The sequence below is a fragment of the Pelophylax lessonae genome, assembly GCF_965119305.1.
Source record: "Pelophylax lessonae genome assembly, chromosome: 1".
NCBI lineage: Eukaryota > Metazoa > Chordata > Amphibia > Anura > Ranidae > Pelophylax > Pelophylax lessonae.
This window is the reverse complement of record NC_138768.1, coordinates 496142539-496166687: the sequence shown is the minus strand read 5'-3', so window position 1 is coordinate 496166687 and position 24149 is coordinate 496142539. Positions and strand designations below refer to the sequence as shown.

The 24149-nt window shown below is 41.6% G+C and overlaps 1 protein-coding gene across 3 annotated transcripts in view; it reads left to right on the top strand.

The window, feature by feature from the left end:
- The window catches only part of LOC309553636 (FYN-binding protein 1-like), a 649087-nt gene that overhangs the window by 318301 nt on the left and 306637 nt on the right, over nt 1–24149 (top strand). For all 3 annotated transcript variants that reach the window (XM_082254927.1, XM_082254926.1, XM_082254925.1), the window contains 2 exons: nt 8373–8952; nt 24047–24140. In XM_082254927.1, the coding sequence (XP_082111053.1) occupies nt 8373–8952; nt 24047–24140 (674 nt within the window). The remainder of the gene's footprint in view (nt 1–8372; nt 8953–24046; nt 24141–24149) is intronic.

Genomic DNA, 24149 nt, shown 5'->3' with positions numbered 1-24149 from the left:
AAATTGTATAAAAAAGCATTTATTAGATTCAAATTAAAATCATTAATACATAAAAAGGGATAAACCTGACCAAACAAAAGGCTCTAAGTCATCCCACATATAGGTGCTTGTTCCCAAACCAATGGTTGGTCATATGTTAAAGTTGAAGTACGTATCAACCATTGCGTGAATATGAGAGTATATGTCTGCTCGAGAGTCAACGCGTTTTGCGGTAAGCTTCATCAGGACCAAATGCAGACAACAGTATTCTTCTAGAAACAACGCAAGGCAAATGATTGGCTTTGGGCGGACACAGGAACTGAATAATGCCGAAGGTCTCAAAGGGAATTTGCACTTGAGTAGATAAGAAATAATATATCCCATAGAAGGCTGTTAAACCAAGGGCAAATGTATAGGGTCTGGGTCTATTACTTGTAAGTATATTACTTTAGGCCGTATGGTAGATATATGGTGAAAAGTAATCCCAATAACAGATGTAAAATATATCATGCGGTAGCTTGGTTGCAAAAATCAAGTGGAAGGTGTAAAAACCACCTAACATAAGAAAAGCCCAAACCCAGGACTCCACCTTAGAAAACACCCCATATAGCCAGGAAAAAGTGAGAACCCTTAGACCCTTAGGCCCTTAAACCCTTAGACCAAACCAGTGACTGTTCCCAGGATATGCTGCCCCATATTGCCCATACCATGAGAATGGGGGGCTACTGTCTCTAGTAAGGAATCATCCAATGGGAGTTGGTGTGCACATTGGTGGTGGTTTATTAAGGTGATTGTTGTTTGATTCAGGGGAACCACACCTGGAGAGTCCAATTAGGATTTCAAAGACTGAAAGGATCACCATTCCAGGATTATTGGTCACTAGCAGAAGCACTTGTTATTTATGTGTTTAATCCCCTAGCTGTATTCCCGAGTGTGGCTCAGGGTTAACTTTCAGCGATAACCCCGAGCCACACTCGGGATTACCCCGCAATGTTACTCACCTTCCCTACGCTCCCCCGCCGTCCTTCCCGGCATCCTGACAGTCTTTCCCCACTCTGTGCATGGCCGATTGCCGGCACCTGTCTTCCGCTTCCCTTCCCTGTGAGCGTTGGGACGCAGGGGGGTGGAATCGCCGGCAATTTAAAAAATGTAAGTACACTAAATGATATGATACAAAGTTGTGATCCTAACAGATCCCACTGTATCATGCCATTTCACCACAACATTGTACCTGATGACTTTTCCAGTGCCCTACCTGTGTTTTCCAGTGCTTTTAAATCGCTAACCATTGAGAAATTGTCTCTAAAAATATAAAATCAAAGTGTCTGTTTTCCCAACGAGTACTTGTTTTTCTCATAACCTGGACTAGATGAAATCATGCTATACCACAGCCACCCAGTTTTTTATTATTATAAACATTTGTAATAAACTCTGAATTATTTGAGATTAACAGATTCAGCAGAGCATCATATCTAGTTGCAACTTCTATAAACTGTGTCATAAAATCCTTTGGTACTTGTCATTTTGTTTGTGCCACTACACAATCAATTTCAGCGTAGTAAAGACCTTCTATAATTGTCAGTCCTAGTATCTGCATTCCTTTTTACATTTTTCTCTGTCCCACAGAAAGGAAGTAAAGCCAGGAATATTACTAACCAAAGCAAACTTTGATTTGTTCAAGCATCAACTCTAAATTTACACTGTCATTGGATTTTGCATATAGATCTACCATATCATTTTTTGTTGTGTAGTTTTCCACATGAATCTGTAACAAAGGAACATCGGCTGCCATAATCCTACCATAATCCTCTCTATTTTCACCATTTAGAAGTGCCTGTTTTTTTATTCAGGAAGCAAACACAATACAGCTCCATAAAATGTAGGTGACAGAGCATGTAAAACAAACAGGAGGATGTCAATACTCGCTCAAGTGAGCATGCTGGGGAGGATGTCAGGACTATGTCTGACTGTTTTCATCCTAGCTCCTTCAATTTTGCCATCAAGGGATGTTAGGTGGGGGACAGCGGACATGGTCACTAAGGAAATTTTCTTACGGTCCACGACAAGCTTAACTTTTACTTTTGCTGCACAGCTTGGTCTGTTAAGGGAAGTTGAAAAATAACAGCAAGATCAAGGGGTAAAAAAAGTTGGGAGCGGGTGTTTTAGAAATACAAACACTGCTTATGTGTAATTTTTGCCATTAGTACCAATTTAGGTAGGTTAAAGCTGCTTGTCTTTGAAGTTGGGTAGATCTGGACGCACATTAATGATATATCCATAATTAAGTATATGTTGCCAACAAACCTGCTTGGGCTTCCTGATCTCTCTGTTACTCATGTATAGCTGTGTAAGTAATTAGGTTACAAAAGTGTTCATTTTGCTGCCTTGAACTGATGTTGCTTCTTGCAAACGTTTAAATATTTTTTATAAATTGCGTTTATGTCTCTAATTATTTTCACACTAGTACTAAAAACGAAACAACCTGCAAATAACAATCTTTGGTCAAGGCATTTTTAGTTACATCTTTGGTCAATTAATTGTCACAGGCCAATATTACCAGCACGCGTGCATTATTCAGTGTCTCACTGCTGGCCCTTCTGCTTCCTCTTCTCTTTGTCAGCATACCTCCCTGAAGGAGGTTGAAGGAACTGTTTGGAGGCAAAGAAGCAATACCTGTCACAGCAGAGAAAATCTGCTTGGCAGTGTGATAACACCAGTAGGTTTCTTAATGCCAGTGAATACATTTTAGCATTCAGCACAAAAACTCTTATATCGGATAACACATGAGACTATAAGCAAACATGTTAAAGTACATTAGCAATTTATGGGCTGTACTTGATACCCCCTATGACTGGATCTAGCCTGTCTGATGTGGGATGCAGTAAAAAATGTCAGGAAAGGATGCAAGGTCAGAAGGGCAGTGTACAGGGGGTCAGCAGGGCAGAGGATAGGGTCGGAAGTTTACAGGGCGGTTAGTTTGTAGGACAATATACAGGGGTTTATCAGGGCAGTGTACAGGGCTTAGAAGGGCAGTGGACAGGGGGCAGCAGAGCAATGTTCAGTGGACTAGCAAGGCATTGTACAGGGGGTCAGCAGGGCAGAGGATGATAGATCAGCAGGGGAGTGTACAAGAGTCAGTAGGGCAGTGTACAGGCGGTCATTAGGGCAAAGGATAGGGGTCAACAGGGGAGTGTACAAAAGTCAGTAGGGCAGAGAACAGGGGTCAGCAGGGTGGAGAACAATGGTTATCAGGACAGAGGACAGTGGGTTAGCAGGGTAGAGGACAGGGGTTAGCAGAGAGGAGGACATGGTCACTGGTAACACAACAATCAGCAGAGCTCCTCCTCCCATCCCCACACTGCACACAGCCTTGGCACTTAGCAGATTTCCTTCCCATACAGCACATGTTCTGATAGGAGTGTAGAGAGCACAGCACAACTCGCAACTCCTCCTGGATCTCTGTTGCTGTAGTTTTTCCTGTCGGGACTTTTACTAAATTGTTCCGTTTGGTAATTCATCCCAAGCTGGGAGTGTGGGAATAGGGAGCTCTGCAGGCCAAGCATAATATCCGTGAGAGGGTCAACCTTGGGGGGCACAACTAAATTCTGGAGGGGCGCAGCCCACCCCAGCAACCCTCTAGATATGGCCATGGTACCCCTACTAAGCTTTTGTATATTGCGAAGTAGGACAGGAATCTTTATGCACCGACAGAACAATGGCATAAATGATATCATGCCTCTTTTACAAACACACGTAAAAGAGAAGTATGGCATTTGTGAAAAAAAACTAAATTATACTCATCTAAGTGGATGCAGCATCAGTCTGATGCTGCATCTGTCCCCTGCCAGCTCCAGACCAAGAACTGAGCAAACAAACACCACTGATCACTCAGCTCTTGGTCTTCAGGCTGCAGAGAGTTGGTGACTGTCAGTCACAGGCTCTCTGCTCTGCCCCCCCAGCCTAGTGCTGCCTGAGAGACTGAGCCAGCTGCCGGTCTAGGCATCTGGGTGGATCCTGACTGTGAAGTCGGGATCTTTCCCAAGCCTGGACTGGCTCTGTGAAGTCAGCCGACAGCAGGCTTTATTCAGCTGAATTTGGGTCAAAGGAGTGCAGAACGTTCTGCACTCCTGTGATGCGTAGGAAAAGTTCAGTCAAAAAAACTTCTCCTTTAATGTATTGCTCATCAAAGCTAATCTCAAAGTATTGATGGGATGGTATCTAGTTCCTCACCACCTTTCAAAATTATACCTGAAAATCTTGCTTGTGTTTTTAGGGTATATGATCATATGGGTACTGTGTATCATATTTGGTGACAGTCCCCCAAGATCAGGGGATTTTTGTATGAAATGTTCGCTGTGATACGAAGGGTTACAGGGGCTTCTATACAGCAGTCTTCGCAAATTGCGCTATTAAATGAACCTATATCTGCCATTCCTCTTACTGCAACGATTGGTATTTTTTATGCTATTAGCAGCCAAAATCACTATTGCTGGAACCTGAAAAAAGGCTACAGTGAGTTTATGCCATGCTAAGCAAAATGTTTCCGGAATTATGGATTACTAGCGTTGTGAACGATACGAGAAGAAGTTTGGGAAGGTATGGGATCCCTGGGCCCAATATGTGCACGCTCCAATTTCTAGCTAGGCATGCTCATATATTTTGTAGGGCTTCTGGGTATTGTGCAGTGTGTCTTCTTATTCTTCCTTTAATAAAAAAGGTTGAACGTAAAATACACTAGCATCTGTCCATAATGTAATAATAAAAGGACACCTGCATTAATTATTAGATTTACAAAGCATCTATATGACACAAGCATCATTAAATTGATTCCATTTGATTCTATCACACAGAAAACAGTGGATTTCTGTGTGCCCCATTCACACTCCCTCACAGCTGACAGCTGCAAAGCGCTCACAAGTCAGTGACAGGCTAGTGACATACCGGTAAGTCACTTTGCCTTGCCGGGGCTGACCACCGCAGTATATGTCCTGCTGGCATTCTCCATAACTATCACCTTGAGTATGTTGCCATGAAGATGCACAAGGAAAGGAAAATTACGGAAAGGTGAGTATGCAATTTTCCATTTTCCTGGCGCATCATGGCAGCCTACATTGGGAGATAACTTGCCAAAAGGGAGGGTATACACCAAGATAAGTTTTAATAATAAGTGTTAGGACAAACCTGAACAACAGATCTGCCAAAAACCACTGTGGTCAACAGGGCCAGATCTATTTTATAGTGAGAGATAAAGGTAGCCAGGTAGCCGCTTTTACATATCGTATCATGGGAAGCGTGACAAAATGCTGCCCGGGAAGTAGCCACTGCCCTCGTCGTATAGGCCCTTAAGCCCTCTGGAGTGGGAAGTTTACTTAGCACATAGGCTTTATTGATGGTTTGACAATCCATGAAGCTAGAGTGCGGACTAACGCAGCATGACCTTTTCTCAGACTGAGTGATACCACAAACAAGTTGTCTGCTTTCCAAAGCAAATCAGTTGCTTTCAAGTCGGATTTTAGCATGAGGCCTACATCCAGAGGATGAGGAGAGCCTGATTTGCTAAGGAAGGATAGAAGTGTTACTTCTTGGTTGAAGTGGAAGGAGGTAGAAACTACTTTTGGAATAAAAGGCTTTAGGACCACTCTGTCCGGAAAAAATAAATGAGGTTCCTTATAAGGTAAGGCTCTCTTAGCTGGGGTTATCACTACTAGGAATTATATTTTCAAGGTTAAGTCCCAGACAGACACCAGTGGACAGATTCCAGAGGATGGCAGGGTGACCTTATAAATGCTTCAAGGACCACTGTTAAATCCTACTTTGGAAACCATGCTTTCATGAACCAGATAACTAGTGGATCGAGGGCCATTTGACACCCGTCATGGCTGACAGCACTGATTTGTGAACTTTTAAAGTATTGGTGCCTAAGCCTGTGTCAAGGAATTACAGGATCTGAGAAATCTCTGGCGATAGTAGGTTACAATAATTTAATTTAGCAAGTTCTGCAAACTTTTCCCTGATTTTATAATATATTTTGTTCACTGTGGCCTTTCTGGCTTGCAACAGCGTAGCTACCACCTCTTCAGACCAGCATTGATCTAACAGCCCCTGCCTCAATTTCCATGCCATGAGGTGTCATTTATGTGGAGAATGGCAGTGGGCTGGATCCTGCAAATCTTTATAGGTTAACTGTCCTTTTGAGGTTGAGGGACAGAGCCACAACCCAATGTATGCTGCCATGCTGTGGCAGAAAATGATTTTATTACACAAGAAAATGTAATTAAGTTTAAGTTTTGTGAAGACTAGAACAGGTTTGTATGACCTTAAACAGTATTAAACCTAAAAACAAAAATCGTATAGCTTGCAATCCTTAAAATGAGGCTTCGTTATTTTTTTCCCCTTTAATTTCATCTGGTGATCTAGCCAGTAACACATTTCCTGTCTTAGGGTGTCTCCAATTCACTGAAGGAACAACAGAGACATCTTTGGACAGCAGCATTGTCAGTCAGGGAGAGGGAAGTATTTGATGCCCTAGTAAATTTAGATTGACTTGACTAACAAATTAAAGCTTAACTTCAGCTTAAAATTTTAAGCAGTTACAACAGCCAGCTTTGTTCATTTTGGGATAAAGGCTTTACATAAATTAATAAAAGCTGATAATTGTAAGCACCCATGCCAGTGATACATGGTTTGTCTTAACCCTTTACCTGTCACTTTTTCTGGACAGCCTAGTCTGGTAAAGAAAGTTAAAAATAAAGGAAACAGCCTAAAACTGAATAAATAATGTAGCCATGAAAAAATGGTAAGCTGCAATACATTACATGTTTGCTTTTTGGTTTAATATCCCTTTAAATGAAAGCTTTATTAAAATGGCAGCTCTGCTGTCAATTCATTTTGTAAAGCTTATGACATACACATTTTCTACATTTGCTGCAGATCAAATCTATACTGTATTGTTCCTACATTGCTGATATTATAAAATGTATGGGATTCTTTAAAAAAGTAAGATTTCAAACTTCAAGATCATTCCGATTAACCTCCCTGGCGGTATGATTCTTTCGGATTTTAGGTGCTGAAAGTGGTACCATTATTTTGCATGTAATTCTTGAGAATGAGCAGAGCCAAACCAACTATTTACATATTGTTTTTTTTTTACTGTGCGTTCTTCTTTATAACATCTTGGGTATGATAAAGTTTGAAATACAAAATCATAAATTATAATATAATAAAAAACTATACTATAAATAAGCTAAAGTATGTATGTATACACATATATATATATACTTTATATATATATATATATATATATATATATATACGTATATATATATATATAAATATACATAAAAAGTACAGTAAAACTGCAGGAAAGGGCACTGGGGGGCAATGTAATGTGAATTTATTTTATTTTGAATTGTATCAGTGTGTTTGGTGTGTTTTACATTTGAATATGCCGTCGGTTCGAACGTCACGTCGCAGGAAACGGAAGCCAGGGCACGGAGACGATCGGGAGGAAGATCCGCCACCGCATACCGCTTGCATACATGGCTGGATCCCGGTGACAAGGTAAGTAACCTCTTTTACAGGATCCAGCGATGCTTCTGGCGGCACCCCGAGTGTGGCTTTCTGCTCTGAAATTTAACCCCGAGCCACGCTCAGGAATACCGCTAAGAAGGTTAATAAGAGTAGGCTAATATGATTTAAAATGCAATGTGGAAATGAATATATGATCTTAAATGTTGACATTAGATACTCTTTAGCTTGGATAGTGAATGCCAACAAGTTGTTGTATTTATGTTTATAGTATGTGTAGAAAATCTTGGCCTTTATTCATTAGGGAAAAAATTATAAAAACCATAATTCTTTGCGTAAATAGCATTCAGTAGGTATTCTTGTCTGCTATATTTAGATGTTAAAATTGAAGACTGGATGCAGTGAGCAAATTTCAGTGTTTGCAAACGAGCATTTTAATACAAAATCATCCTTTGCAGTGTGTCAAATATGTTTAATGTGCGAGAAGTGTGAATTAAGATGATGGACAGGAATTACTGTTTCAGGTCCCCATAAGTATTATGGTTCGCCAGCTGAAACTGGTGACTGTAACATTAGTCAAAATATAAATACACCAATTTTGCTCATACTGTATCAGGATTTCCTATTAACATATTGATTCAAACATATATCTAGACAGCAGAAAATTAGTAAATGTTCAGCTGAACAATTATTGAATTACTTAACAAATACTGAACAGTCATTAAAAAAAAAAAAATGTTTAAATCTACAATCTGAAATATATTTACTTCAACAACAACTGTACAATGGTCCATTGACAGTTACTGCATGCATAACTGTAACAACCTATTATATGTATAATCATTTTAAAATAATTACCTTTATAGGAACACCGTGACAGCTTTAAAAGTATTCAATCAAAATTTCAGCAGGAGCTTGGAGAAAATCCTGGTGCAAGACCTATTACATATCCACGACCTGGAGCAAAGCCTGTTATACCAGCAAAACCAAATATTCAGCTTGCAAATGACCGCTTTTTCCAGAAGCCAGTACCCAAAGCTATATCTTCTCCAGAATTAGCAAATTCACCCAAAAGTGACCCTTTCAAGACTGCAGGGAACCCTCTACAATCACACCAAAGTTTCTCATTTCGAAGTAACTCTGCAATCCATCAAGAAGCATCTCTCAAAAGGCCTTCATTGCCAGTTATTAAACCTTTATTAGTACCAAAGCCATCTGTGAACATTTCACATTATACAAATGCTGCAAATATTCGTGTCAATGCTGTAAAAACTAATACGGCAAAATATGAAAAGTCCAGCCCTCCGAGGTTAAAAGTTTTGCCAAGTGAAGCTGTTCTGGGACTCAAGCCAAGGAAACCAGCTCGACCTCCAATTGTAGACCTGGAGAAATTTACAAGATCAGACATTGACTCTGGGGATTATGTTACAATGAAAAGTTTTGCAGGTATTTATCAATTATATATTACATTAATTTGAGTAATACAGTCTGCCCTAGCACTTACAAATTAGTCAGTGAATTACAATTGCAAACAAGCAGATAATTCATTTTTATTTCAAATAAATACATGCATTTGTTTTTTTTTTGTTTTTTAATAAATTATTGCTTGGAATCTTGAATTTCATTAGATTAACCTGAAATATTCAAGCAAATAAAATGATGTCGGTTGCAACTGCAGTGTAGCTCCAAAGAAACATTGTCCCAAAATGCCTGCTTTTGAATCTTTCATCACAAGACTAAAGATATGCAATACAGGAACAGCTAAATTGTTCAAAGCCAAATTAAAATGAAATAATTATAGCCCATATAAGGAAAATTATGGTAAAAAAATTGTGGTAAGTGAGCTGTAAAACAAGATTGACCCTAAACTATTACAGTATACATAGGGTTAAGGATTTACATGTACTTTATGGGGCCACCCTCCAACCACCCACAACACCCACGATTGGCCTGTATTTAAGGGTTAAAACAGGCAGAGAGGAGGTGATATAACTTCTCACTACCTGTCAAATGCTCCCTTAAGTGTGACCCGAATGCAGGTTGATCTTTAGAGAGCTATGCAGGAGTAAACGAGTCCTATATGTTTTTTTTTTTTTTTTTTTTTTGATGATTGGAATGGGAAAGTCATATAAATCTCTTATATGCAGAGGTATAGCAATAAAAACATTTTTTTTGTACAGTGGTTAAGTTTATTAAATGTCTGTGAACCTGTTGAGGGGATTGGGGACACAATCAACAAACCTGACAGCGCTTCCAATCCTTTCCCACTTTATCCAAAGTCATACCACTTTATTACCTTTCTTAATATCACTATATTTACTACATTTACTAGTGTGGTTTTCTATGATATGCAAGTTCCAAAGATTAAACTTTTGCTGGCTTATTTGTGGTTTTTCTAAGAAAAATATGTAAGCACTGCCCCCTTGAGGACTGCTGGATATTACACTTTCGGGTCCCCCTGGGTTACCGTTAGCAACACTGGCATTCAAAATTGAACACTTTACTTCTTGGCTCAAGAAGTAAACTTTACTTTACTTCTTGGCTCAATGATCAGTCCAGGGGTTTGTAGTTGTTTTTGGTGTTTTATTTTAAATAGGGATGGGAGAAGGGAATAGTGGGATACTCCAGATTAACTATGCACAAGGTTTAGATGACATCTATCTGTTGATACAGCCAGGCTGTTGATTCACCTTGCCACTTAGGTGGATTTAGGGTTAAGTCTCTTTCCAGGTGACTTGATGAACTACAATTATCTTCAGGACACTCTGCTAGTATCCTCTTTCTTGGCCACCCGTCCACTGACCATCCTACTCCGGGGTGGCCCCCCTCAGGTCAGGCCCCTTGACACGATCCCCTGTACTCACAATATTGTTTTTCTAGGGTCTCCACAGTGTCTTCCCCTCAGTCAGCTTTCTTGGAACTCTGGGTTCAGCTCCATTCCTCTCGTCCACAGGACGACCTCCTGATGCCACGTGCCACCGCTACAGAGGAGGAGGCAGCCGCCACCCTCCCTCCGGGACTTTGCTCACCAGCCAAAGATCCCGCAGCACATGTGCTCCTGGCTTTTATACAGTATCCCACAATGCACCAAGCCTGTCTCTACCAATAACTAGGACTGTATCAAAACCTATGTATCCATTGGTCAGGTTTCCTCCCACTGTCCAACATGCCTCTCTATTGGACCAGTGTGAAACACTCTCTAGACTCAATGGATCACATACTGAGCACACTGAGCAGTCCTCACTCACAGATCCTGGTCTCTGCTAGACAGAAAGCGATATAGATTTGCCTGCTGCTCCTCTGATAGCCAGACGTGGCCAAAAACGTTACTCTCCCACTAGCACCAAGCAAGGAGGGTGCTACATATATAATGTGGATTTTCTCAAATGTTTTTGCGTTAACATTTATATACAGTATGTGCAAACCATGTAGGGATTAAACCTTATTAGGTGTTGCAATGCAGGATAGTTAACGCTCGCCTCTATTGGAACCAACCTATTAGACACTTTCTGAGGCTCGGTCGTAGTTGTCATAGACAAACTGGGTCCCCACAGATGTTCGAGAGCCAAAGGGAGTACTTTGGATCTCAACTGACAGAAGTGTAAGCCTTTAGCCTCCAGACAACTTCAGACAACTTCAGACTTCAGTGTTCAATTGCAGTGTCTTCTATTTAGTGGTTTAACTCTTAGATACAGTTTTTAATTAAAAAAAGAAAAACTTGTTTTTTTTGTTTTTGTTTTTTGTTTGTTTTACATTTTTGCTACATTTTAATCCTATTTAAAAAAAAACTGAACAATGTTTTTAGTTTTTAACAGCGTGCCAAAAAACGTATATGCTATGCAATATACAGGGTTTTTTTTCCTCAGAGAATAGGTGTAGGAACTCAAAATTCCCAGCCAACTCTCTGCCCCAACCCCTTCCTTCCTCGGGGAGAGAAGTAAATGGCACAAATCTGTGCTTTGCTTAAAGCCAGGTACACATGGGCCGAATGTCGGCTGACATCGACTGGTTCAATAAAAACCAGTTGACATTCGGCCTATGTGTACGGCAGCCTTCTGTCGAAGGGTGATGACCGAAAAAAGGTCTGCCGACCAACTCCCAATTAGTGCTCTTAGCCAATGACTGAGTGTGCTGACCAGAGGGTTCTGTTGGAGGAGCTGTCCCCCTGTCGGAACATAATAGAACAGCAGGGGAGATCGCTGTACTTACATCAGATTGTTAGTTCAGCGGCTTTGACTTCAGCTGTCAGTTTATTTTCATTCACCCCACTGGATTGAATAGTAGTGTGTACGAGGCTTTAGGCACAAGAGGCACAGAGTACTGCACTCAGAAGCGCACAGGGCTCAGGAGAGCGTACAGTTTAGTGGTGAGGTGTGTGTATTGTACAGGGCACTGAAAAAATTTAGCATAAAGGACAGTACTTGCATATCTTCCCCAATGTAACCATTTATTGCTCACCTCTATGCCCCCCATTCACAGCTCTCCTCTTCTTCCCCCTCTCCGCAGCAAACCTCTTCTTCTCCCGGTACGCAGCACACCTCTTCTCCCAGACACACCCCCCCCCCCATCCGCAGTACACCTCTTCTTCCCCCAGTCTGCAGCACACCTCTTCTTCCCCCAGTCTGCAGCACACCTCTTCTTTCCCTAGTCTGCAGCACACCTCTTTTTCCCCCGTCTGCAGCACACCTCTTTTTCCCTGTCTGCAGCACACCTCTTCTCCCCACCCCCTGTTCGCAGTACATTGCTTCTTCTCCCCGTTTTCAGCTCACCTCTTCTTCCCCCTGTCCCTAGCACACCTCTTCTTCCCCCATCCACTGCTCACCTTTCCTTCCCTCCCATTCGCAGCACACCTCTGTACCTCTGCCCAGAGCTCAATTCTGCACTCCTGTCCACAGTTCACCTTAGCACCCCTCTCACAACTCATCTTTGTACCCCCGTCAACTAAACTCTGCTCCCCTCCATCTACAGATTACACCCCCAGTCCACAATTACAGCTTGTCTCCGAGCCCTTTCCACCTTCCACTTCTGCATCCCCATCTTTGGATTACCCCAAACTATAGCTCTCATCTCTTCAACCCTCTAACTTTCACCTCTTTACCCCCTGCCACCTCTATACAACCTGCCAACCCCCCTTCCCAGCTCTTGCCTCTGTACAACCAGCTCCCCCTCCCCCACTACACAGCTCTCACCTCTTCTCACAACTTCACCCTCCTCTTCAGGAATTCATCCCTACTGCAGTTCATAGCTGTCACCTCCCCCACAGATGGGGGGAGGTGCAGTCCCCGCCTCTCAGATCTGTGTAGGTAGGGGGTTGGTGCAGGCCTTGCCTATCAGACCTGTGTAGCACAGAGCCAAAGAGGAGTTTTAGAACACTACACTTGGCTCTGAGCTATACAGATCTGACATGCTGGGCTAGACAGGAGCTCCAAGCACCAGAGGTAAAAGAAAATGCAGCGGTTGCAGCGTGGGGACCTGGGGCACCCGCTGACATATGCACTGGTGTAAACATGCCCTGAGTGCCCGGAAATAGGACACAGAAGCAAGTAGAAGAAGTGAGTAGTGCAAAAACTTCCTCTACTGCCTTCTGCGTTCAATGACAGGTTGGAGAGGACAGGGCTGTCAGAAGTGGCAGAAAAAAAAGCCCTGATAATATATAGAAAGTATTTAGGTGTGCAAATTAGTAATAGAGTTACCGTCAAGTTAAAGTGGTTGTAAAGCCACATGTTTATGTTTATTCAATCCCCTCTGTTTAACAACGATATGTACCCTAGTATCTGTGCTGTATAAAAAAGATGCCGATCCCCCTTAGCATAGCATAGCATAGCTGCATTTGCAATGATTTGCTCACTCTTTGACTTCTGCCTCTTTCCTCTCTTTTCATTCTGCTGCTCTCCTTTCTCTACTACTTTTCTTTCCTATTTTCTTCATGTTTTCTCCCTCTTGTTGTTTAGTCATGACAGGGTCAGGGGTCGTTGAACCCCGCCGTAGTTTTTGCTGTGGCGCTCACCCTCTTGCCCTATGACCCTACGGTGCTTGCGGCCAGGTGTGTGTGTGGGGGGGGGGGTCGGCACACACCCTTCCGGGGCGCCTGGGCGGCAATCGCCAAGTTGGTGCCCGGGTGCTCTGGGCTTTCAGGATCATTATGATGATGGGAACGGTCTTCATGGCCAGCCTTGTTGAATGTGCACTGTTGTGCTATCTTTGATTTGTTCTTAATCTAATGAGTTTTCTATGTCCTGCAACCCCTCTGTTGTTTGTACTGTTTAAGATCTGCTCTGTTTTACTTGTTATTGCTTGATATGGAAAAACCCAATAAAAACCATTGAAATAGAAAAAGATGCAGATTTCTGCCTTATTTTACAGCGCCTCCTGGCGCTCATGTGGCTGCTCAGCTCTCTCCTCTCCTGGGCTGACAACTACAGTGGGAGGGGCCCAGTGACGTCAGGTGGGGAAGAGGAGAGGAGGAGAGAGGCGGGGCGGTCACGTGAGCGCTGGGGGCGCTATAAAATAAGGTAGAAATCAGCATTTTTTTTTATACAGCACAGACACTGGGGTAAATATCATTATTAAACAAAGGGGATTGTATAAACGTATAACAATTGATACCAGCAGGAGGGGAAGGGGCAGGCACTGGCACGAGCTGACAGGTGGGGGACGGGAGAGGAGGGCAGAGGAGAGCTGCAGATAACTGCGGATGATGGAGGCACGTAAACTGACTACGGTGACAGGGCTCAGCAACCATGATAAACAGTTGTCAGTTTACAGCGGGAGGGCAGAACCAGGCAGGATCAGCCAGATATTTTATATGATACAGAGAGCCAAATTGCACTGTGCTGCATAACATGCTTTAAGGGAACAGGATCTATTTTTATTTTTTTTAGGGTAACAAACACTTTAACCAACCTATGCTGATGCTGGTTAAAAAACAAACAAAAAAAAACCTTTAGTAGTGCAGATCTTAATGCACAGATTTTCAAATATTAGACAGTGCACACGATTTCATCATTTGGTGTTCTGAACAGATATTGCTATGTAAAATACTTAATTGTGCTGTTTTTTTTTTTTCATACAGCAATAGGTTTTTTTTGGGCCTGCTGCTGTGCTTGGCTCATTAAATTTTTTGACTGGTTCAATTTTTTCAATTTTCAGGTAAAAATTTAACACACACATGCCTTAGTACACTTTAACATAAGTGAAAGTACAAAGGCAGCATTATTTAGACTTTGAACATCTGTGTATGATCAGTTAGATGCACACATACATTTACACACTCGTGAAGGCCCACCTTGTAAGAGTACTAAAGCAATTTACAGCCCATTCAGGATTTTGTGGGGCGACCTCGGCGCGACTTGCACGGACTTCATATAATTGAAGTCAATGCAAGTCGCCTCCAGGTTGCCCCAAAGTAGTACAGGACCCTTTTTCTAAGTCGGAGCGACTTGTGTCGCTCCTATTAGAACGGGTCCTGTACTATTCAATGGCGAGCGACCGACCGCGACTTGTCAGGCGACCAAGTCGCCTGACAAGTCGCACTAGTGTGAATGGACCCTTATTGCTGCTCTTGTTCATTTGTTTATTTATTTGTTACAAGTATTTATAGTGCTGACAATTTATGCATTACATATCTCATTTACATACACATGCGAGGGCCAATTTAGACATCAGCCAATCAGTCAGTTTGGTCTAATGATGAGTATTGGTTACTTTTACATTTTACATAGGTAGCCAGCAATCAACTTCTTTGATCAAGAACCTCAATTAATCAATCTATTTCATATAGTTGCAATGTGACACCAGCACCACACAATGATATTAAAGCCCAGATGCAATTTTGTTTTCCAATGATCAGATGAAAGACTGTACACAAATCCAAACTGTTTTGAGGGGGGGGGGGGGGGGGAGGGGGTTCACTCCCTTATTCAAAGCTAAAAATAATACAAAGAAAATACACAACATTGTAACATATGATTCTCACATGAATAGACTAAGAAATGTGATCAAATACAGAGTATAGGGCATAATAAGTACGTTGATAATAATCATAACAGTAATAGTCTGGGTTAGGGATGAGCCAACGGTTTGGACAAAAGGTTCAGAACAATCTTTGGCTGTTTGGCCATTTGACTATGACATTGACAAAAATGATTATGGCCATATCTGGTTAATGATGGCAACACTATTCTCACTCCTTTCTTTAACCACTTAAGCCCCGGAGGATTTGGCTGCTCAAAGACCAGGGCTTATTTTGCGCTTCAGCACTGCGTGAATTTAACGGACAATTGCGCGGACGTGCGACGCTGTACCCAAATAAACTTGACATCCTTTTTTTCCCACAAACAGAGCTTTCTTTTGGTGGTATTTGTTCACCTGTGCAATTTTTACTTTTTGCGCTATAAACAAAAAAAGAGCGACAATTTTGAAAAAATAACAATATTTTTCAAATTTTTTTATATGAAATTCCCCCAAAAAATGTAAAAATCAAAATTTTTTAACATTTTAGGCCAATTTGTTTTCTGCTACATATTTTTGGTGAAAAAAAAAATCACAATAAGCGTATTTTGATTGGTTTGTGCAAAAGTTATTGTGTTTACTAACTACGGGAAAGATTTTTGTCATTTTTATTGTTTTTTTTTTTTAACTAGTAATGGCGACGATCTGCAATTTTTTTGGCGGGACTGCGACATTGCGGCAGACAGATCGGACCCTTGACTGACATTTTTGACACTTTTGGGGGTACCAGTTACATTACTACAGTAATCAGTGCTATAAATATGCACTGTTACTGTAATGATGACACAGGCAGGGAAGGGGTTAACTTTATTGGTAAACAGTGGGTTAAATGTATCCCTAGGGGTGTGATTCTAACTGTGGTAGGGGGGGCGTGGCTTGTGATGTAACCACAGAAACATACGATCCTACAAAGCAGGATCGTACAGTCTCTGCAGTTACACCAGGGAGAATGACAGGCAGCTTTGTTTACATTAGCCGCCTGCCTTTCTCCCTCTCCAGCAGGAGATTGCGAGTGACCGGCGGACATCGGAGCCGCCGGTCACTCACGCGGGGATGTTAGTGAACGAGCAGGGGCGGGAGCGCGCCTCCGGCTGCGTGCGCTCGCCCTCTAGAGCCTTGTGGGCGAGCGAAGTACCCCTACGTCGCTTTGCCCAGTAGGGGCTGACCGCCGCAGTAAATAGTTGTGCGGCGGTCGGCAAGTGGTTAAATAACTGATGACCGCTTAGGGAGCTGTCAGTCAGGTGCATTGAGGTCCGTCAGGGTTTTTCTATCCATGAGTTTGTGGGCAGCATATATCATGATTGACAATGCATTTACAGGGGACTTTTTTTGAGGATTTTTTTTTTTTTTTTAAGAAAGGATTTGTCTAGCATTTGTTGTCTTTATCTCTATATTACTTTTTTTTGTGTAAATAAGTAGGGGCACTAAGTACTCATTTACCTGGAATGGGGGTTATCTGGGGGCCCCCCTTATTTTTAAAGGGAGCTTTCTCATTCTGATGAGCCCCTAGTCTGTACTCCCCCACAACCGCCAGGCCAGTTTTGTGGAGAGGAGGCTCTTCTTTACCAGGGGGGTGGGGGCAATACAATGCTATTCTAGACTAAATACAATATATTCAACTAGAAAATGTACAATTTTTGGGGAAATTGTGTGAAGTGTTCTTGCCGCCACCGGTAGTCTCCAGCTGGAGTGGGCGGAGTAACTATGTGTGTGTGGGAGTGGCAGCAGTTTGTGTGGGGTGTGTGTGTTGTGTGTAAGTGGTGTGTGGTTGTGTGGTGTGTGTGTGGGGTGGGTGTGTGTATGGGTGTATGTGTGGTGTATGTGTGGTGTGTGTGTGGGGTGTGGTGTGGTGGGATGTGTGTGTGGGAGTGGCAGCAGTTTTGAACTTTTGACAGTTGGAAACAAACGGTCTAGTTTTGAACATTCCGGAACATTCTGCCATTCATTCTTATGGGACAACTTACCAAAGTTGGAGGTGCCCATATTCATACGGCTCTAGTTTAAAAGCTCTAAATCTCACAGCTTAGTGACTTATACCGTAGGAATCACAAGACAAGACCCCGGCCGACATTTTGTTGTATAGTATGTTTATGAAACATTGAAACTGAAGACACAGTCACAGGTTAGAAAACGGCCTTGAAATTTGAGATGGTTTGAGTGCAGTTTTAATGAATGTCAATGGATGGCGTGAGTTGGAAACAAACGGTCATAGTGTAAAAACTATTAGAGCTATGGCTTAGATGTGGAATGTTAAGTGGCAGCAGGGATAGGCGAAGGTATTGATGTAACATTTGTGTAGGTGGCCTTAAAAATGAGGGAGTGGCAGCAGTTTAGAAAATGTGGCAAGAATTCTTTGCTAACCCTCTATTTTCAGGCCCCACTCTAGTTTTGAACATTTTGCCATTCATTCCTATGGGGCCAATTTCGCCAAATTTCACCACAAAAACAACGATATTTCACAAACCATACGGCGAATCCTTCCAAAAAGTAATAGCAACGTGATCGGGAATGGTTTCGGTATATTACTTGTCTGTGTAGGGTAAAAACTGTTGGAGGAGTTAGGGTGCCAAATTTTCCCATAGGCTTTCGCTATAATAAGAATAATATATATGTAAAAGAATAGTAAGTGTACTTGCCATAGGCAAGAACACTTAATTAATATTTGGCTGTTTTAGTTACCTCTTTAGAGTAAAGCCAGCCATACATGGATTGAAATTCGGCTGGTTCAGCAGGGACCGTCAGAGATTTGATCCATCTATGAGCAGGCTGATTGTACCCAAGTTCATCGACTGGATCCACTCAGGTACAACCAGCCTGTCAGATTATTTACATGCGATCCCCACCCCCACCCCCACCTGCAGACAGAATACTATAGCGCAGTGGGAGGCATTACCCCTTCAACACTTACTGTGTTGATGGGGGAATCAAGCTATTTTCTTTTCTTCCACCCGTAAAAACCTCTGTAGCTCAGTCAGGAGTACCTAACAAGAGATAGCAGCATGTTTAATCATAGCATGTTCAATCTCCTGTCGCTTTGGTCCTCTGTTTATCTTAATCAGCTTGTTGGAACTGCAGTTTTACATCCGTTCAAAAATTCTCAGTCCAAGGTTTTTTTTTCAGACTCATTTGTTTTCAAGTGTAGCACCCTCATAGATAGGTGCTTAGATGGTGCCTGGAAGTTTGTATAAAAACTTTGAGTCAGGGAGCAGCCAGGTATTTTGGGGGGTATAAGGGGGAGCTGTACTGGCTGAGGGCTGAGACTGATGCCTAGAGGGTTTGTCTGCAACTGCATCCAGAGGAATGAGACCACTACTTCTGCTAACAAAGCAGGGCCCAGGGCTAAAATTCATCTGAGGAATGCCTTGAAAAGGCTTTTACTTACAGTAAGTCAGTCATGTTGTACTCACACAGAAAGAGCTGGGAGCCACTGTTTCAGCAGATGAGCCATGTCCGGGTGTAGAGGAGAAGGGCGTACGTAGCGAGAGCACCAAGATGGTGGCACCTACCGAAACACATTACTCGTGGTGAACTGGTACCGATTCCACACCGCCTAATGTTCATGAAGCAGAGATGAGGAAACTGAGTAGCACTAAATGGGCTGAATGCTGTACAGCAAGAGGGAGCTGAATGGGAATTAGGGCTGGGACTGTGCCTAGAGGGCTTGCCTGCAACTGAATCCAGAGGAACAAGACTGCTACGTCTGCTATCAAAGCAGGGCCCAGGTCTTAAGTTCATCCGAGGGATGCCTTTAAAGACCTTTTGCTTAAGTCAGTCCAGTCGCCCCTGCACAGAAAGGGCTGGGGTCCACTGTTTCAGCAGGTGAGCCTATGGAGGTCAGCGGCAGGGCAGGTTTAGGCTTTCAGCCACTAAAATTGTAGCAGAATCAGGAGAGATTCTCTAATACGGGAGACACATGCTTGAAAGTACTATATGGAGCATTATTGCTGGGGCACTTGCCTTTGCACAGAGTTTAGCTCAAAAGGAGCCTATCAGAAAGACGGATTCTTGTGTCCCACCAGGTAGGGGTAACCCACAGGAATTGCCTGGGCTTTCACCACTTCAGAGAATGATACAGAAGAAAGTAGCCATTCAGTACGGATATGACTATCCCTATGTGCCTCATCATGTGATGGAAGAGGTGGATGCGCTAAGAGAGCAATGGTGTGATAAATATACACTATATTACCAAAAGTATTGGGATGCCTGCCTTTACATGCACATGAATTTAATGGCATCCCAGTCTTAGTCAGTAGGGTTTAATATTGAGTTGGCTCACCCTTTGCAGCTATAACAGCTTCAACTCTTCTAGAAAGGCTGTCAACAAGGTTTAGAAGTGTGTCTATGGGAATCTTTGACTATTCTTCCAGAAGCGCATTTGTGAGGTCAGGCACTGATTATGGAGAGAAGGCCTGGCTCCCAGTCTCTGTTCGAATTCATCCCAAAGTTGAGACACTCCTAAACCTTGTGTAAAGCCTTCCCAGAAGAGTTGAAGCTGTTATAGCTGCAATGGGTGGGCCAACTCAATAATAAACCCTACAGACTAAGACTGGAATTCCATTAAAGTTCATGTGCGTGTAAAGGCAGGTGTCCCAATACTTTTGTTAATAGTTTAGCTCTGCAAGAAAGTTCAGTATCCGCAAATTGTTGGTAAGGGTTACTGAAGTATCCTATCACTACCTGCTACCTATTGAAGTTCTACAATAAAGCATACCTGTAGACTATTTAGCCAGAAAAGCAATTAAACTCTGAGTTGTGCTGTAAGGAAACTACTGGGGAAAGAATCCAGGCAAACTACTTAGCAGCTCCTACGATGGTAGTGCTACACAAAAAAGGGGTTAATCACAATTTGTAATAATGCTGTACTTGCAGTAATCTAATCTTACCAGGAAGTTATCCCTCTCCTGGCAGATATCATGAGTAGAAGTAACCATTGTGAGTCCTAACAGCTGCAAGATTAGGTTAAAGTTATTTTTTTTTCAGTAATTCAATTCCAAATGGGAAACTCCTATTTTATATAGATGCGTTACACACAGAATGATATATTTCAAGCATTTATTTTCTTTTAATTTTGATGATTTTTGGCTTACAGCTAGTGAAAATCAGAAATATCAGAAAATTAGAATTTTACAAGGCCAATAAAAAAAAAAAATGAATACAGAAATGTTGGCTTACTGAAAAGTATGTCTATGTACAGTATATTATGTACTCAATACTTGGTTGGGGCTCCTTTTGCATGAATTACTGCATCAATGCGGCGTGGCATGGAGGCTATCACCCCAGTACAACCACGCAAAGTCAGCAGACATAGGTCTACGTGGCTAGCCGTAAAGTGCTTAAAATAACCTATTGATTACAGTTACTAATAAATAGTTAAAGCGATTCTAAATGATCACCTTGCAAAACAACCTATTCAGTTTAACCACTTTACCACCAGAGGATTTCCTGCTTAACGTCCAGGCCACTTTTTGCAACTTGGCACTGCGTGAGTTTAACTGACAACTGCGCGGTCATGCAACCCTGTACCCAAACGAAATTTACGTCCTTTTTTTCCCACAAACAGAGCTTCCTTTTGGTGGTATTTGATCACCTCTGCGCTTTTCATTTTTTGCGATATTAATAAAAAAAAGAGCAAAAATTTTACGAAAAAATTTACATTTTCTACTTTGACAGTTAAAAAATATCCAATATATTTAGCTACATGTCTTTGACAAAAAAATTCTCAATAAGCATATTTTTAACCGCTTTAAGACCGGAAGATTTTACCCCATTCCTGACCAGGCCATATTTTGCGATTCGGCACTGCGTTACTTTAACGGACAATTGTGCGGTCGTGCGACGCTGTACCCAAATTACATTTATGTCCTTTTTCCCCCACAAATTGAGCTTTCTTTTGGGGGTATTTGATCACCTGTGCGATTTTTAATTTTTGAAAAAAAGAGCGACAATTTTGAAAAAAAAAAAAACAATATTTTTTACATTCTGATATATAAAATTCCCCAAAAAAATGTATAAATCAAAATTTTTTAACATTTTAGGCCAATTTGTTTTCTGCTACATATTTTTGGTAAAAAAAAATCACAATAAGCATATTTTGATTGGTTTGCGTAAAAGTTATCGCGTTTACTAACTACGGGAAAGATTTGTCATTTTTATTGTTTATTTTTTTTTACTAGTAATGGAGGCGATCTGCGATTTTTTTTTTGCGGGACTGCTACATTGCAGCGGACAGATCAGACCCCTATCTGACATTTTTTACACTATTGGGGATACCAGTGACATTACTACAGTAATCAGTGCTATAAATATGCACTGTTACTGTAATAATGACACTGGCAGGGAAGGGGTTAACTTTATTGGTGATCAAGGGGTTAAATGTATGCCTCATGCTTACTGACGTGTGTGGGGGGAGGGGGTTGTGTGACACAGATCACAGGTTCAGCTATGCTGAATCCTGTAATCTGTCCTTGTCTGTCACAGAGGAGATCCGCCCGCTTTGTTTACACAAGTGGGTGGATTTCCTCACTCGATCCCTGACGTGGTTAAAATAGAAATGGAAAGCAAAACATTTTTGTATAGATATAAAAAAAAAACAATATAAATACCTTTTTTTTTCTCCCCTTTTTTATAAGTGATCCCATTCCCTCTGTTCTCAGCTGCATAAGAGCTTGAGTGAGGAGAAGCAGCAGTACACTGAGCTACCCAGTGAATGGCTTGCAGCGGGGGCATTTCAGGTCATGTCCTATTCATTGGAGGAGAGTTATAGCATAGCTAGAGACCTGACCAAAGTGTGTTCTCCTGCTTAGTGTCATCAGTTTTTAATATGAAAGCAGAGGGACTGGCAGGAACACCAGGGATTTCACATAAAGGAAGCAATATAAAGAGAACAGGATATTGTCTCATGCAAGTACATGGTACAACAGCAACAAATCAGGAATATGAAGTTGTGGAGTAACAAACGCTTTAACAAACCATTACCCATATACACACTTGCCACCCTCCTCTCCTGCACTTCTGTTCTCTATACATATGGTCTGCTGGCATAACCTCTGTCCTTTCTTTTTCTGCACATTTTGTCCATTGTTATACCCTCTGTACTCCTTCACATATTGCATATTGCCCTAACCTCCTTTCCTGCAACATTCAGCTCACTTAGGTTTTATGCTTCCCTATTCAATTAAAAACTACAAATGTTTAGGGTATAGATACACTTTATGGTAATAGGGCCGATAACAATGCAAGGGGCCTGTATAAACACATTAGTATGCCTGAAGTGGTGGGTTGGTGACTCTCATTATCGGGACAGATGGGGATGCCTTTTTTCTTTGTTATTTTATTAAAACAAAAAAATAAAAATGAACAAAGAACTTCTCTTTTGCTGTTAGTTTCAGTTATTTAATGAATGTCCACTTTTTTTTCTATGAAAAAAGGGCCAATTTTTTTACAATTTTAGCTCCTAACTAAATATAAGCTCATTAAACTATCTCAATAAATAGGATTTTGTAGCTGTAGAACATCTGTAGTTCATTTAAGGGATAGTAAATGTTGAAATATAATCAAGTAAAGTGGGTGTAAAGGCAGAAGGATTTTTACTATGCAGTAAGGTAAAAAAACCTTCTGCCTGCAGCTTCCTCCGCTGCCCCCCTAAATACATACCTGAGCATGATCCAGCAATGTGCATGAGAGCCAAGGCTCTCCCGGGTCCCTCGCTCCTGATTGGCTCAGATACAGCGACAGGAGCCATTGGCTTCCGATGCTGTCAATCAAAGCCAGTGGGGAGGGGGCGAGGCCAAGTCCTGCTCTCTGATTCTTATAGACACTCAGAACAGGGCTCTGGAGCGAGCACACTTAAGTGTCCCAATAGCAAATGGCGAACGCACAGTAAGGTATCACTGTGAATGTCAGATCATGGGCAGTAATTCTAGCACCAGACCTCCTGTATAAATCTAAAGTGGTAACCTGTAGTAGGCTTTTAATACGTTGCCTATGGATAGTAAAATTTATGTCCTGTGTCGCTGTTGTATGAGTGTGCCTATTTTAAAGTGTGACCTATTTGATGTCTATTTAATCAGTGTAACATCATCTTTTATCATATTTTATGTTTCACCAAGAAATTGGGTAATGTATTGTGGTTTTTTGCACTAAAAGTTTAAAAAAGTGTATTTTTTCCCAAAAAATTGCATTTGAAAAACCACTGTGCAAATGCCATGTGACATAAAAAATGTAAAAGCGTAACCAATTTGTTCTCTAGGGCCTCTGCTTTAAAAAATATATAACGTTTGGGAGTTCTAAAAAAATTTTAGCAAAAATACTGGTTGTTACATGTAAACAAAAAAGTGCCACAAAAGGCCTGGGGGTTAAGTGATTAAAAGTACACACAGTTTTTCATTGGATATATTTTACTGGTTTTAACATTTCAATATTAAACATCAAGGAGTGTACAGTACTTTTAAATTGTTTGCAAACCACATGAAGGAAGCTGATTTTTCTGCCCAGCAAAGTATAAGGTCTTTATTTTTTTTTTTCCTTTCAGTTCCACATGAAGGACAAGCACGGTTAACTGCTTCACAGTCTCAGCCTAATCTCACCACTTGCTATTCATCACGTAAAATTCGGAGTTCACTCAGGTAACTGAT